The sequence below is a fragment of the Synchiropus splendidus genome, chromosome 18 (genome assembly GCF_027744825.2).
Source record: "Synchiropus splendidus isolate RoL2022-P1 chromosome 18, RoL_Sspl_1.0, whole genome shotgun sequence".
NCBI lineage: Eukaryota > Metazoa > Chordata > Actinopteri > Syngnathiformes > Callionymidae > Synchiropus > Synchiropus splendidus.
This window is the reverse complement of record NC_071351.1, coordinates 4000938-4016638: the sequence shown is the minus strand read 5'-3', so window position 1 is coordinate 4016638 and position 15701 is coordinate 4000938. Positions and strand designations below refer to the sequence as shown.

The following is a 15701-nucleotide window of genomic DNA, read 5'->3' as shown; positions in this document are numbered from 1 at the left end:
CTGGACAAGGTTTCTCCATTAGCTGCAGCGTTCAAAAATGAATGCTACTGCAGTGTGTCGGATGCAGACTGGTCCCGACCAGGACCGCGAGACACACGTGCGAGAGACGCGGGCGAGAGGAGCGGGTGAGGTCAGCGGCGCTTCCTGTGCTCAGACTCGCTCAGACTCAGCCATGAGAGATGGTGTGGCAGTCGTGTCTCCACTCACCTGCATGAGCGTCTGGAGGTCGATGGCAGCCACCGGGGGAGCAGAAGAGAGAACATGATCAGCTGACATCACAGACACCAGTCATCCCAACTGAACCCTTCTAAGCAGCAGCTTAGCTCCGGTCACAACAAGATCAATGAGAGCCACGGGGACCACACTGACCACAGCTGCTGCATGATCCTGAGGGACTGAGGAGCCCCTGAATTATTCAGGAGCCCGATCTTCTGTGGCACATCCACGTCTCAGAAGGGTCCAGATCAACGTTTAAGAGTTTTATCGCAGAAGATTTCAGTTAAATTTTAAAAGTGAAACTTTAATAAAGTTGGATCAGAAGTTCAAAACCCTCTGGAGGAGCCGGGGAAACCTTTCTTTCATCATGTAAACCTCTCCACCTAACACACCATGACATCACTCACACCCTTAGTAAAATCACAGCAACAACTGAACATTAAAAAAATGTTTCATTAAAAATGTATCGACCGCTAGGGGGTGCTCATTCCGTGAATATGATTAATTCAGTGAAGAGAGCTAACACAAAATATCACCTTAAAATGAAATCAAATCCAAAGTTACTTTGAGTTTTTTCTTTTCACAACCAGGTGAATTAAAAACACTAGAAGTGCAATAGTTTGTTGCTTCAATTATCCATTATTTCACAACCTATTTATGGATTCAGTCGCTTAAATGTATGTTGTTATGAACATCGGAAAAACACACAACTCCACTTCCATTCTTCGTCCAATGACAAAGTAATAGTAAAAATAGTAGTAAAATCATGACACTGTTTGTTTGACTAATTCATCTACAGTTGTGCAGACAGTTACCATGGCGACAGACTCAGAAACAGGGGACAGTGCAGTGTGGAGGAGAGCACTGACTCCTGCTGTAATGGATGAGCCACACGTCCAAGTTGACTTTGTCCCACCCTCAGCCCCCCTCTGACCCTCCCCCACCACCACATGGCCCCCCGGGGTGAATCATTGGAAATGGATGGACTGAAACTGCAACTCACCCTCTGTTGAATAGTCGCATGTTTGTGTTCCATTTCTCGTTTCTCCATGGCCGAATCGATGACCAGCTGATCCAGCTGCAACACAAAAAACAAGCTCATTGTTCCAGAACAGACCTTCAGCTAACAGTCAACTCAAGTTGCACTTGTTCAGAGACTTGGCTCAGACGACCTGAAACTAATTTAGGCTTGTACCGACGGCATCTATAATTCAGCAGCAGTTTTCCTGATGAATTATGAAACTGCCGCTTGTTCAAATGAGAACCCGGCTGACACCAGATCAGAACCGCAGCGAAACAACTTTCTTTCTGTCTGAAAGACCAATTCCTTCAGCACACACCGCGACCTTCAGCTTCCATTCTCATCTCAAATCACTGCAGCAGATGTTGCGCTTCAGTGGGATTCTACATTGTGCCATAGAAAATCGGGGAGTCAATGTTGGGTGTGTTAGCCACGTAAAGGTCCCATGTGTCGTTCTGGGTTTGGCCGTCTTCTTGCACTTCTTATGGCCGTTGTTTGCTGTGACTTCATGACGGTTGCTGTGGAGAGGGTGGTCCTCAACATTGGGACTGTTGCGTGGTGGTGGTCTGGTTCTGAGCGGCTCTTCTTGAGTTTGGTACTATTTCTCATCGCTTTCTTATCGTTCAGTCAGTGGATTTTCACAAGTCTCAGGTGTTCCCCCCCTCACCTCAGCGGCCAGCTTCTTCATGTAGGGGTCGATCTCGTCCAGAAGGTTGTAGCTCTGCTGGAACAGCGAGTACTGAGCGTGCATGAAGGACAGCATCTACATGAGGGGAGGTCGGAATCGCTCGTGAGAACGACTTCAATTACACCATGGTTTATGCAGTGGAATTATGATCAAAGAAAACGTACCGCATCAAGTATCTCAAATTTCTTCTTTGCCTGGAGAACGTTGATCTGTTGAGACAAGGATGATGAAAGTTTGAGGAAATGCAGCTTCAATCGTCTCCTGCTGTTCCACCACAATCATGGGACGGCACTGAGCACTCTGTTCTGCAGGGGCCAAACGTTCCTCCCTCAAAACACCGACTAGTTAAAACATATTTGGACTGAGAAACTCTGCCACCTAGTGCTTGGGGTCTGTGAGCCATGTGAGGTTTCATGTCACCGCATGATCTACAGAACATCATTGCAACAAAACACAAGTCCTCCTGGACCAGTGGTTGCAGCGACATTGCAGAGGTCACTTGTAAGAACAATCATCGCTGACATTCTCCGCCTTGAGATGTTTTCCCATTAGGACTGTAAAAAGGGTAAAGAAGGAGGTCACGGCGGTCGCTGCCATCACAGCGAGTCAGTGCGCTGGTCGCTGCAGGCGCTTGTTCTCCAGCAGACGATGCTGCCACTTGTGTGCAAAACAAACTCTGGCAGCGTCTAAAGAGAAGATGAAGCGCTGTGCAGAGGGAAGGCTGGATGCAGATGCCGCCGCGGGCCAAAGAGCGCTGCGCTCTTCTGATCTCCCTGCTTCTACACAACACTTGTGTTATGATCCTGTCTGGACTGGAAGGCGAGTCTTTTATATGGCGGTGTTTAAGAAAACCATGGGAGCATTCACTAAAGCTTTGAGCCGTGAAGATGCGACAACAATTTCATGAGTTTGTGTCGCAGCTCAGACCTCCAGTTAATGTGGCGAAACAGCGAAGAACGTCAGTAACAACATTTCCCCTGAAACTAGCACCGGTGTTGGGTTGGATCCAAGAGAGCCACAGCGCCTCCTGCTGACTGACCTGCAGCACGTAGTCCAGGGCGAGGTGGCGGAAGCACTTGCGCGTGATGCTGAGCGTGCTGACAGCCTCCTCCACCTCGTGCGGCTTGTTCCTGGGAGCCTGAGCGTTCTTCACCTGAGCGATTTCCAAATCCTCTCGTACTCGGTCAAAGTGCTTCTTTGTCTCCTTGAACTTCCGCACGTCCCTGTCGCACAGAGGAGCCGCACTTTAACCCCCCGCTGTCAGCACACGGCACAAACACTTCATCATGTTGAATTGTTCTGCCACAAATCTGGGTTGTTCAGTGAATTATTCAAAGAGTTAAGACACATTTAAAGGGCGGCAACTTTGCCCTGTTTTTTTAACCTGCCCACCTGAATCTTTCATGACCCTAAAAGTTCCTGCGGGGGAACAGTCATGAATTATAGCTTCACTCACTCTTTGACAAAATTGTGCAGCTGCTGCTTCACACACCGCTGAGCTTGATCGAAGAGGATCTGAAAAACACGACACGACAGATTTACAAACAGCTTCCATCCCACTTCTGACACCATAGAAGATGATAAACACAAAGCAGGGAGCAGTGGATAATGGCGCTCTAAAATGTCATCCCACTTCTGACACCCCGCAGTCATCCATCCACTGAGTCGATTCCATAAACTGCAGCTCTTCTTAACACCATCAGAACGTGCCGTTTTCCTGACTTCAGGAGGGAGATCCAGCTCCCCAGAGATCCAATAGAGGGCGATGTAGAGGGGGTTTGTTCGAGGGCATGTAAATGAGGCAGTGGACAGATGAATGGAGTGAATAGAGGAGGAATGTGGCTGCAGCACAAAACCCTCCTCTGATTTAAACGTCCTCTCTGCTTGACTCTGACAACACTCTGATCGACGCTGCTGCGGCTAAATAGGTCACTCGGGCAGCGAGGGAGGGGGAGCGAAGGAAGAAGATGAGAGGAGGAGGAGGAGAAGAAGAAGGGGGCTTTTTTGGTAGGAGTGAAGGCGCTCAGACTGGAAGTAACAGTCAGATGTCCACACACAGTCGCCGGTCACTGCATCCAGGCGACATCATTTGATAAACAAATGTGTGTGTGTGCTAAAATCTGTGGACTGGAGTCTGTGCTTCAGTGCAGTAACATGCACTGATGTGATGAGCATTGTGTTCTTGTGCGACTCGAGAGCCTCAAGTCGCTTCTGATGCCGTGGACAGTGCAGCGCTGCGGCTCACATGCAGAACTGGATCTGTTTGTGTGAGTTAGTGTTCAAAATGACACACAGCAGTGTGTATATTTTTGTGTTCAGTTACCATTCCAAAGTTGTGCGCTCCAGGGTGTGTGTCTGTTGGGCTTGCATCTCTATTTGCATGAGTTTAATGATATAGTGTACTTGGGTTTAAGTGTACTCAGATCAGTATGTACGTGCGTGTGTGTGTGTGCAGCAGCTGATAATGAGCGCGACACTTTCTCCTGTCGTCACTGCGGCGGCTGAGGGAAGGAAATGTGTCTCCACAACACTTGTAAAATAAATTTAGACAGAAGTGAGAGACAACCGCTCCGTTATTTAGTGAGGACCTCCATCTGCACACCACATTGTCCTGGGTGAGAGAGACCCGCGATGCAGCTTTACAGTCCGGCATCGACCAGCCAGAGTGACTGTTAGTGGCCCGCTGATGAGCAGCTTTTACTGGACCACAGAGCGAGAGGAGAGGAGGGAACACACCGGCCAGCAAACACGTCCGAAGTGGAGCACTTGTGTTGTGTATAGAACACACTGGGTAGATGAGCCTCCACTTAAATCTCAGCCACAGCCTCTGCACTGCCGGAGTTAAATAAAATTCCAGGATCTGTGACTCATGGGTTAATGCAAGCATCCAACTCCCTGCTGACTCCGCTCACCTGTCTCGCCAAAAGGTAGTTTTGGGCAACAACACAGGCTCTTCTTACAGGAAAACAGGGCTATAAGTTAAAACAAGTGAGTCGCTCAACAAGACAAGCACCGCATCCGCAAACAACCTCCTTTCTTCCAAATATCCACATTTGCATCACACGTGGGGAGCTCACACTGTGAGTTGGAAAAAAAAGTAAATACTATTGCGTTGATTTCCACACAAACTTGTTTTTCTATCCGTGTCGCGCGTCTCTCGGGCCCCGGCGGATCGTCCTGTACGAGACGTGGCTTTCAAGACTTGGCAGCTGAGCTGTTCCTCTCTATTTGCATCGGTGTGTCAGACTCCACTCATTTTTAATGGATGTTCAGAGAGTCAAACACGAATCAATAATTTACAGAGTGTTCATATGGAGTTTCATGCCTGATTTAGAGCGGCGGCTGGAAGCGCTGGCCCGGTTCCTTCTGGTGCACGGGCCAGGTTTTGACATCGACCGAGAAAAGAGCTGAATTAAAAGCAGCTAAACTTGGATTCAGCCCGACGTTCAGAGGAACACAGCGGGATTGTTTCGCTGGGGCAGCCAGGAGCGGATACAGAGGGAGGTCAACCTGCGACCCTGCGATGTGGAGTTATCAGTCTCTCTCCAGGTGTGAGGGTCATGTGGGGGTCTGTTCATGGTGGCGGTGGACTGACAGAAGAGAGGCCTTTGTCTTGCTGATGAAAGGCCATACACAGTCCAAGTCAATGACCCTGTTCTTGATGTTCATTGCTCAGTGACGCTCAGCTGAAGGGGATTCCTCATGCTCCCACTGTGGCAGACCTGAGTGGAATCCTCGACGGTCGTATATAATCTGGTGAATTACAGTGAGCTCACATGCATTTGCTCAAAGGCGTTCGATGAAACATACATTGCATCCGAGTGTGGCTGCAGTTTGCTGTCATTTCCTATTTGTGAGGACCGAGCGCGATGGTCGTTCCTTATTCATCAGCAGCTGCTGCAGCGCGCTGCACTCAGCCCCACACGTCACTGCCTTCCTGACTAAAACATGAACACGCCGCATATCACTTCGGCACCTCGCAGAACTAAAGACACGCTGAACTTGAGGTCGCAGGGCCGGGAATGTTGGCTCTCAGGGGGATGGCTCTTATGGTTCCAGGCACTCCAGTTTTCTGTTTTCATGTTTGGATGAGATGGAAATGGCATTAATGAATGAGTTAATAAATCATGCGAGGAAAGAGGTGGATCGAGGGGCAAACGTCTGAAACTGCAGGTTAAAGTGGAGTTGCTTTCTATCAACAGCCGGAGCTGCCTGAAAAGCAGAGCAGAGCTGAACGTCGTCGGAATATTTCCAGTTTTAGGGGGGAAGCTGTTTCCAAAACACGCTGGGTTGCTTCAGGAATGAATGTTGAGGGCGAAGGAAAGATGTTTCTATCGTTTCAATCCCAAAATTTCAGTAGGATTGAAGTGAAATAATTGATCTCAACATTCTATGGAAATCTGCCAAATAAAGTCACATGCTTGCCAGTGCTTGTGGAGCTTGTGCATCCCAGTGATGTTGCGTGTCACGGCTGCAACCGCCCAAAAGCTAATCCACACAAGCAGGAACAACCTCGCCCATTAACCCTCCGTCAGAAATGCCCCCCTCGACACCCCCTACTGTTGCCATGAGACGGACAGTGCGTGGGGTGAAGGGAGTGGCTGCGACACATCTTTGTGGCGGCTTTCACAAAAGAATGTGACGCACACAGACACATGCTGCGGGTTAATGTACTTCAAAGGGGGTCAGAAGGTCAGCAGCCTTAAAGGCAGGATGGAAGGAAGGCCATGTATCGTGTTCCCTTTTTTGGGGGACTGGTATACTGCATTGGCTACAGCAGGCCTGGCCAACCCGCTGCTCCCGAGCCACATGCGGCTCTTTCCCCAGTTTCACGCGGCGGAGCCATCAGTGCGGACCTCGAGTCTCACACACTCTGGGTGCCAACAGGGTTCAGAGCTCCACTACTTCTGTGTCCTGCTGAGGGAAACTCCATATCTGGCCTCTTCGGGTTCCTTCACTTTCTAAGTCGCGTCACTGCTCCTCCGCCTTGGCAGCATGTTTGCACTTACCATATGGTAGTTGATGATTTCCTGGAGACTTTCTCCACATTTTTCCAGACATTGCTGCAGAAACAGAAGCCATCATATTACTCAACGTCATGAGAGAGGAAAAACCTTCCACCATTCTCGCCTTTGTCACGAACATTGTGTAGCCGTGAAGCTGTAGGCAGCAGAGGAGGTGACCTGAAGTCATCATGGCTCAAGAGTCACTGGCGTCTTTAGACTTCGCACTACTTCAGCGTGGCTTTACACTAAAGGGTTATCAATCAAAGATCTGGGTTTTCATGGACTGTTATTAATAGATACCAAGCGGTTATTTCCGACGGGCATCTTCATACAATGAGGGGAAAACACACCAGTGTTGTGTATGTAAACAACCTGGATGTATTTAGTCTGCACCGCCTGCTGTTCTATTGTCTGCGGTGTCATAGAGCAGCACAGGACCTTAGTTTCACTGTAAATATTTCACTTTGCATCAACTCACTCTCCTCTTTTGGGCACCAACGATTTTCTGCCCCAGAAGGAAGCGCAGGCTGCTGAGTGTCGACGTGGAAGTGGTTTCCACAGACGACTAATCGATTCCGTTTGCATGTTTTCATTTACAACGGAAAATACTAACGCAAGACTCGAGTATTAGTCAAACTCTGCTGGCCAAAAAGGCCCGGAATGGAACCTCTGCAGCAAGGAGTGCGGACAGAAGCTGTCCAAAAACATCTGAGGCCGGAAGCCAAGAGCAGCGAGCGATTCTGGCAGGCTAATCTGTCCGCCATCGGCTTTAGTCACACAAACAACAAAACATCAAACGGATGAGGAAAGTCCCTGGAGACACTTCCAAAACATCCAAAATAAAAACAGTCGAAGCAGATTAGAAGTAACAGATATTATGATTCTTATGGATTCACCAGCCCATGCGTGGATTAATGATGCTGGAGGCAAATTTGGGAGGAGCGGCCTGATGCCAGGACACACAGCTCACACTCACACAGTACAGAAACTAGACTTCAGTGAGGACCAGTGTTGGTTTACCAATCACAACTGGCATCCAAAGCTATTGTGGCTCTGAAAACAAAGCCCTGCGCCGACTGGTCCGTCGAGACGAACTAAAGACTGGGTCATATTGTTTATTTTGCATCAGCTTGAGAATAAATCACAGTGGTGGCTATAGTCAAGTTTTTATATCAACTAAAGCTCTTTTAATGTCTTGAAAATATTCGTATAAGAATGTCAAATACATTCAGAGCAGTGGAAACCCTGACCGCTGTGTAGCGAAAAACATCCCTGAACAAAAGCAAAAAGATTGCTTTTGTTTTGTTGGTTTTTTATAAAAATTAAATTAAATTAAATTAAATTAAATTAAATTAAATTAAATTAAATTAAATTAAATTAAATTAACTCAGTAAAGTCCCACCACTAGTTTAAAGCTGATAAAATGTAAAGCCAGGTCAACCCTCCCAAAACAGCGTGCTGTGGTGAGACCCACAGAGACGAGGGAAGCGGCTTCAGACTTACCGAGATCATCTCATCCTTCTTGCACTGCTGGGAAAGATCGCGGATGCCGTTGACGAAGAGCTTGTTTGCGCTGACGTATGCCTTCCCAGCTTCTATCATGCCGCTGCATAGCTTCACCAACTGCAGGGGAATCCAGAGGAAGACAACTTAGTGAGATGTTAATCCTCATCTCCGGCTCACATCAGTGTCCAAACCGGGCCATTTCAGGCTCCATCTGAGGCCATCGGGAGAAGAAGCCAAGCGTCAGCGGGTGGTCCAGAGAATGTTCTCACCTGCGTTAACAGGTTGAACCTGGTGGGCTCCAGGTGTGAGAGTTCAGTGCTCCACATTAGAAACAGACGCAGACGCTCCTGCTGGTGTTAGACGGTCTCTGTGTGGTCGTCAGCAACACGACGGACGCCGGCGTCTGCGTTTGTTTTGATTCCACTTTCACGAGAGGAAAATTCAATTCTTCATTTTCCACGCCAGACTTTGTTTTCAGCCACATCTGCGCGCCAGACTTCAGCCTGAGCTCATTTTTCCAGCAAAATTATTTTGAGAAATTCTCAGTTTGCACTTTCTCATGTCTATAAACCAGACGACGGGTTACGGGTGTGAAGAGGAGCCAAAGTGCAAGTGTGTAAAACCTGAACTGGCTGAGGAACGCAACATTCCTTCAACACTGTTCTGCACAGCAAGGCTCGGTCATAATCTTGTTTCGATGTGGCAGCATGTTACTAAGCTTGTTGCTGTTGTGACCTCCCACTGACTCATTTGAACGTCGGGCTGCGTCTTGATGCTTGAAACTAATACAATTCTGATCAAATAAAATGCAGCACAGCTTGTTGTTTTGGAGCCCTGACCACGAGCTCCTGCATCCACCTGAGACTCTGACCAGAACCACCAGCAGGACACTGGTAATAAGGAAGCTACAATGTGATACAACTTGAGAGAGAGTCTGTTTTCAATAGTAAGAGTTGTGATGGATCAGCAGAGCCATCAGCCAGAAATGGATCCTCCCAAAGTGATGAAGACTGCAGGACACTTTCAGCTGAATCTTATTTTAGATCTAATATTCCAGCAGAATCCCACATACAGAGACCAAAGTGACTCCAGAACTGCTGATTCAATCACATTTACATGTGAAGAGAGTAGGTGTTGTGTAAGTGGCTCCTGTTCCACTATTTTTCAGACCTTAAAATAACCTGCTGGATTTTCTTCAGTCCTGCGGTCTGAACTTTTGCATCAAAAGTGATTAACGTTGCACTGGACAGGAATATGAACCGCGGTGGAGGTTCTCCAGCTCTGACCGCCAGAGTCGCACCAGAGTGCAGATGCAGCACGACACCAGGGCCAAACATCTGGACGGCTCGTTGGAAGCTCCTCGGAGCTGCCACGTCACTCTGCAGCTCAGCTCGGCCTCTGACTCCCTTCATATTCCACTGGTTTGACTAGTAGCATGGAGCTACATCCACAGCTCTGCCTCAAACGGAGACTTTGGAGTGACAGCGTGAACGCACTCGCCAAGCCGAATCGGAGTCTGTGGTTGCTAGCGTATAATCAACATGTCAACAGAGCTCCATTAAGACTCATCAGAAAACATGTGACAGAAGACAAATGTGTTGAAAATTCACATGCTTGATGTGTTCTGCATCTTCAACCCTCACATTTCATCTGGGAAACAGGACCACGGGGCTGGGTCCACCCAGCATGAGCTCATAGCTCCAGTATCTGGTCCACCACTGAGTGAATCTTGGGGCATGAGGCTTCCATGTGACCAAGGTCAAAGTAATGACCTCAGTGATGCTGCAAGATCTCACCTTGTCGAGTTTTGCTTCGATCTCCACGACCTCCGTTTCCACCTCATCTATATTCGCCCTGAAAGATAAAAACAGTCTTTTACTTTTTCACTCTTTAGGGTTCAGTTAGCCACTGTTTCTGAGACACTGGACGTGATGGTGAAGCAAAGTCTCTGCTAAAACAGGCCGCCATCACCAACTACGTCCGGCAGAGCCGAGCAAGTCTGTGTTAAAGGTATCACCTGTCAGTCGTGAACTAAAGAAGCTACAGTATTTTTCACAAGTTGTTTTCACAGTTCAGGCCTGAAAATTGGTTGCAAAACATCAGCTTTGGATTGGAAATCAGGAAAGCAGGTGTAAAAATTTTGGATCAAAGTATAAAAGGAGTCTCGGCTACTCTCCTCCAACCAAGTGCTTCGGTGTGTGTGTGTGTTGTCCACAAAAAGACGAGCATCTTGGCCGGCGTCTCCAGGCCGTGGGTGGATTAGCTGGCAGTAAGCTCCGGAGACGAAGGCGGCACGTGCCCTCATCTACCCCTCCACCTCTGCAGCTTTCCCTTCCACCATCAACACCCAGAAAAGTGGGGGAACACCCTCCACCCCGCACAGCTCTGACGCACACAGGGCGGAACATACCTCACACAATCAATACCATACCATTCCACATGTGGACCAAGGTTGTTGTAACCTCCGCTGAGCTCCCGGCGCAGCGCCACACCCGCGGATAATCCTGCTGTGAGCAAAGCTGTTTTCACTGCTGATGTCATTTTTCATGTGATAATGCGCAGCTTAAGCAGCCGCCAGCTTTTCAGGAGCCGAGCGGACCTCATGCTGCACGGCCTCGGGCAACCACTCTGGAAATGTCACGTTTTATCTTCGGAAGATTTGATAGGAACCGCACGTTTGAAATCGAGCTGGCTTAAAGCAGGGCGCTTGGAATCGGTGCAGGGAGTCATGTTGGCCCGTTATTGTTTGTCAAAAATCACATAAGAGCATTAGAATGAACGGAGGAACTAATGCCTGGGCACAGTTGGCCTGCTGCTCCCCGAACAAAGTGTTCAGTGCACAGTATTCTCACGTGGAGGATGTGCCTTCAATAGCTGAGAGAGTCTGAGCACCCCTCCGGTTCACAGTGAGATCATTTCTAGGCAACATCATTGACTCAACAGTAGCAATATACATGTTCTCCAGCAGTAAATCCAGCTCTGGTGTTGGGACCACTGAGGCAAGCCAGACGTAGGTGCCAGCCCCCCGCCCCGACCACACGACCCCAGGCTCTACCCCCCTCACTGCCTTGTGCCACTGCACATGCCTCCAATAATGGATGCACATGGCCCCCGAGGCCAGTCGCCACAGCAACGGCGGCCTAAGTGGGCCGTCAGGGTCCCCCATGTGAGTTGACCCTCTTTCACACCACTGAGGCAGAGTGGAGAATAATGTGTGAGGAAACAAAAGCTTCTGTGACACGGGTGACCATGCGGCCGTCGGTGACCCTGACCCAGTCAGTTGGCGGCCTTGCACGTCAGACACGGAATCATTTCGATCACTCAGACCCAAACTTTTTCTTCAGCCTGTTCACACCTGTTGGTGTGAACACGAGACCACCTTAGTCACGTCTCTAACTTTTCAACAGACTGTTCTGACCAACGCTGTGTGCAAGCCAGACATTTTCTCTTGAACTCCCGAAAATGCTGCCTGGGACATTTTCAAATGTTTCGCATTGCAGCCCGCGGTGCCTCTGTGACCCTGCCGGAGCTCATGTTGTTCAGGGGCAGTGGGTTATTTGAGGCGACGGAGCTGAGAATAACACTGAAAGGAAAACACTCACCTCCTTCTCCGCTCAGCCATCCAAGCCTGCAGCCCCGCCCCACTAAGGACAGTCAGGCGATCAATACGCAGACAGGAAGTAGCTTTGTCACAAAGGGCTCCTCAGACAGAGCAGCCTCCATCCCTCGGGGTGCCACCTCCCTGGTCACGCCAGCTCCCCTCGCCTCCCCTGACTTCCACACCTCTTTGTGAGGCCCATTAAGATCCAGGCCGATGACAGATGAGGACGTCTTGGATGGGCTCTGATCTACAGCTGTTCTTGTTTGACATCACCGCATCACTCACCGCTAATTCCCCGTCCCTTGCCACTTCACCGTCCGTCTGCTCCGTCACCTTGCCTCAGCTGCTGGACATCTGGCTTCTGTATCCATGAATCCCACGCAGCAAACAAACCAGTTCAACTACTGGACCACACGCCATTATTTAACCAGCCAAAACTCAGCAACCAAAAGACTGGAACGAAAACACAACCAAAAATTTCGTTTCTTTGGAGGGAACTAGACTTCAGTTGCATTGATGCCTTGTTGATGTTGTGTCTGTGCCTGACTTATTTGCTTCAAGCTCTGTGAAACCTGCAGCCGAGGTCGGGCCCTGCATCTGCCTACTAGACGCCGCGGTATCACTTGAGTCAGCAATTACAGTCTCATTAGCGGTGCAACTTAACAGCCTGGTTGTAGGTTTACAACCAAATAATCCTGCACCCGCTGGCTCGTGTGGCTTGTGCTGCTCGGGCGACACACCACACACCCAGAGTTTCACAAATGAAGTTACTGGAATGAACCTTCGGACTTACCTGGAGGTGATGAAACACTGGCCACGCAGCACCACGACAACAGTTGGTGTCCACAATGTTCACAGGACCTTCCCCCAAATTCCAGATCTCTTCTGTCGGTCACCTCTGATGTCATTCACAACCTTGACCTCGTGACCAGCTCAGAGACCTTCCCTCGCCGTCACATCTGCTAATCCCACAAACGCCCCCTAATATGCCGTAACTGGACCCTAATGTGTTCAAGCTGCAGGTGGAGTTCAGACGTCTCCGGTGATTCCTCCGCCATTGTTCCATAAGCTCAGCTTCTCACTTCCTCTGCAAGGCTCAGACAACTTCCTCCTGGGCTAATGAGGGCAAAGCAGTGCCAGGAACATTCGCCGAGTTTCAGGACTTTATTGGCGACACGGAACAAAGAAAATCCAGAACTAACAACAGCTGAAGTTCTGAGAATGTAAGAGCATTTTCAGACAACAAACTCGCAACAACAAACTGTAGCTACTTTAACTCACCAGCCACTGACAAAATCACAAATCACTACAACACAACTGCATTTCACAAAGAAATTCCAAACACAGCATCTACTTCCTTAAGCAAAGAGCAAAATGACAAAATAAAAGATGCGGTTCTTCACCAAATGAGCCGCTGAACTGGCTGAGATTTTGGTCAAGCTGCTGTAGAGATGATGGTTTATACAGGAAATAAAAGGAAAAGGAAAAAGAGCTATTCCTGCGAAATGTCAAAATATTGTGTGTAGTGTTGCTGTTGTCACTCAGAGGTGAGGGCGTTTGGATCAGCAGGAGAATTTCAAAAAGATTCAGGTCGTGGTTATGTGTGAAGATATTTTTTACACGAGTTTGTGTGCGTCATTGTGTTCAATGTTCTCACACTGATGAAGCGTCAAGCATCAACAACTGCCGGCGGACCTGTGAGGTGAATTTGAGACGACACCTAGTTGAAAGCAAACCATCTTTTCTCGTCGCGACGACGGAATGTAAAAATAGCCGGGGTTGCATAACTCAGCCAATTAGGCCTCTTCCTGCAGTTGTGCTGTTTTATTGAAATGCTTTGAAATGCTAATAAGATTTGACGTCGCGTCTTGGAATCTTCTCTTCTTTCTGGAGAGTCTGCCATCCTGCAGCCTCATTTGTTCTCGGTCCTGGAAGATCTGCTCGCAATGGACGCTAGCTTTGATGAGGATTCATGTTGTTCTCAGTGAAGTGCAGCGAGAGTGTAAAGGTCCTGACAGGTCTCCTCACCTCGCAGGCCACATGGAGAGCGAGCGATTGCAGAGACGCAGTGAGGAAAAGAGGAGACGTGTGAGAATGTTCTGATGGTCCAGGAGCTGAGCCAAGGACAACACTGGGCCGCTGCTTTAAATGGAAGAGATACCAACACTGACTTAAGACTGTCTGCTCAGGGTGAACTTTTGACTGTCTGCCTCCCTCACTCTTGCAGGATAGCAACAAGTGAGACGCAATTCCGACGGCATCTCCGCTTCCTTCCACCCAGCCAGTTGATCCGGACTCAACATCCACAGCTTCATCTCTGTATCACCTCTCAACTTCTCCCCTGCGGTCGACGGCAAACTCTGACGCCCCACACACACACCACCATCATGAATCCGACACCACGCGACAAGTGAGAAACAACCTGCATCCTCTAAAAGTGACTGAAGACAAATGCAATTCACATTGGGAAACGTTGAATTTAAGTCATCCAGAAAGTCATGGTCGGTTTAATCCCCACAAGATGCTGCGATTTGTCAAATACCATCAGATATTCTTGGGGCTTTGACAAATCCTCTTCTGAATCGGAATGTTTGGAGCATGTAGGAGTTCATATTTTAGGATCCCAGAGGGGTCGAACCTCCCTGAGCTGGGATAACACTGCCTCCTAATCCGGGCCAATGATTCCGTGTGCATGTGAAGGGGACTAAAGCAGAACGAGGATTTGTCCAACAGATTATTTGGCAAAACAAATTAGGGGGAAATGGGCTCTCTTAAAGGCAAGAGCATTTTGGGGCTGACAGCGGTGTGTCTGGGCCAGCTGGATGATAAAGTCCAGAGGAAACATTCAGCAAAATGCCACTGCTCAGAAAGACTTGGTGAACTTCCTGCCTGGTCCGTTCTTGGAAGTTCAGCTGGAATGCTGCTGAACAATAGGCCGGTGTGGCCGTGAGTTTACGCAGGTCAGCGCTCAAGTCATTCGGGAAATCCCATGAGGCACCACTCCCACTTTGATACAGATGAAGATGCTGGCTTGGATTTGCTGAATAAAACATCTGCGCGCATGAAGCCTTCACAGCCGATCGACTGGAGCGGACTGGTTGATGCAACGGAGGGAAATCAGACTTTTATCAGGGCCTCTTTCTCTTCATCTGGGAGAGACGGGAACTTTATTCTTGTTATCAGAAAGCGCCTTCGCTGTGGTCTAGATCAGTGATTCTCAACCAGAGGGCCAGGAGACGCTCAGTTTAATACATTAGCCACACAGCAGTAGTGAGTCACTGAATTGACTTGACAGCAGCAAATCTGTGATAGTTACCAACTAAGAAAAACAATGATCAAGAAGGTGATGGCGCCCCCAACAGTAAAGACTGTTCATGAAAGCACCTGGTGAAGCAGTTTTGAAAATTAATTTAAAACATTTTTAAACATTTAATGGCTATACTTTTATTTACACTTCACTAAAATCTTCTTTGGGGTTTAAATAAAATATCTTAAATAAAATATTTTATGATATTTAGACATGGTTTTATCATATTTATTTTATTCGGAATTGTATTCGGTTTTTCCAATTTTCTCAACAGTTTGCAGTTTTTTTTTGTAAATTTGATGACTTGCACCTGGTTCTACTGCTGGTTGGACTTTTCAATGACAAATAAACATCTT

The 15701-nt window shown here is 48.4% G+C and overlaps 1 protein-coding gene across 2 annotated transcripts in view; it reads right to left on the bottom strand.

Annotated features, from left to right (window-relative positions):
• The window catches only part of acap3a (ArfGAP with coiled-coil, ankyrin repeat and PH domains 3a), a 28980-nt gene that overhangs the window by 5470 nt on the left and 7809 nt on the right, over positions 1–15701 (bottom strand). For both annotated transcript variants that reach the window (XM_053849353.1, XM_053849354.1), the window contains exons 2-10: positions 10234–10291; positions 8435–8554; positions 6935–6988; positions 3382–3440; positions 2965–3148; positions 2090–2134; positions 1905–2000; positions 1220–1294; positions 208–219 (exon numbers count right to left, since the gene is read on the bottom strand). In XM_053849353.1, the coding sequence (XP_053705328.1) occupies positions 208–219; positions 1220–1294; positions 1905–2000; positions 2090–2134; positions 2965–3148; positions 3382–3440; positions 6935–6988; positions 8435–8554; positions 10234–10291 (703 nt within the window). The remainder of the gene's footprint in view (positions 1–207; positions 220–1219; positions 1295–1904; positions 2001–2089; positions 2135–2964; positions 3149–3381; positions 3441–6934; positions 6989–8434; positions 8555–10233; positions 10292–15701) is intronic.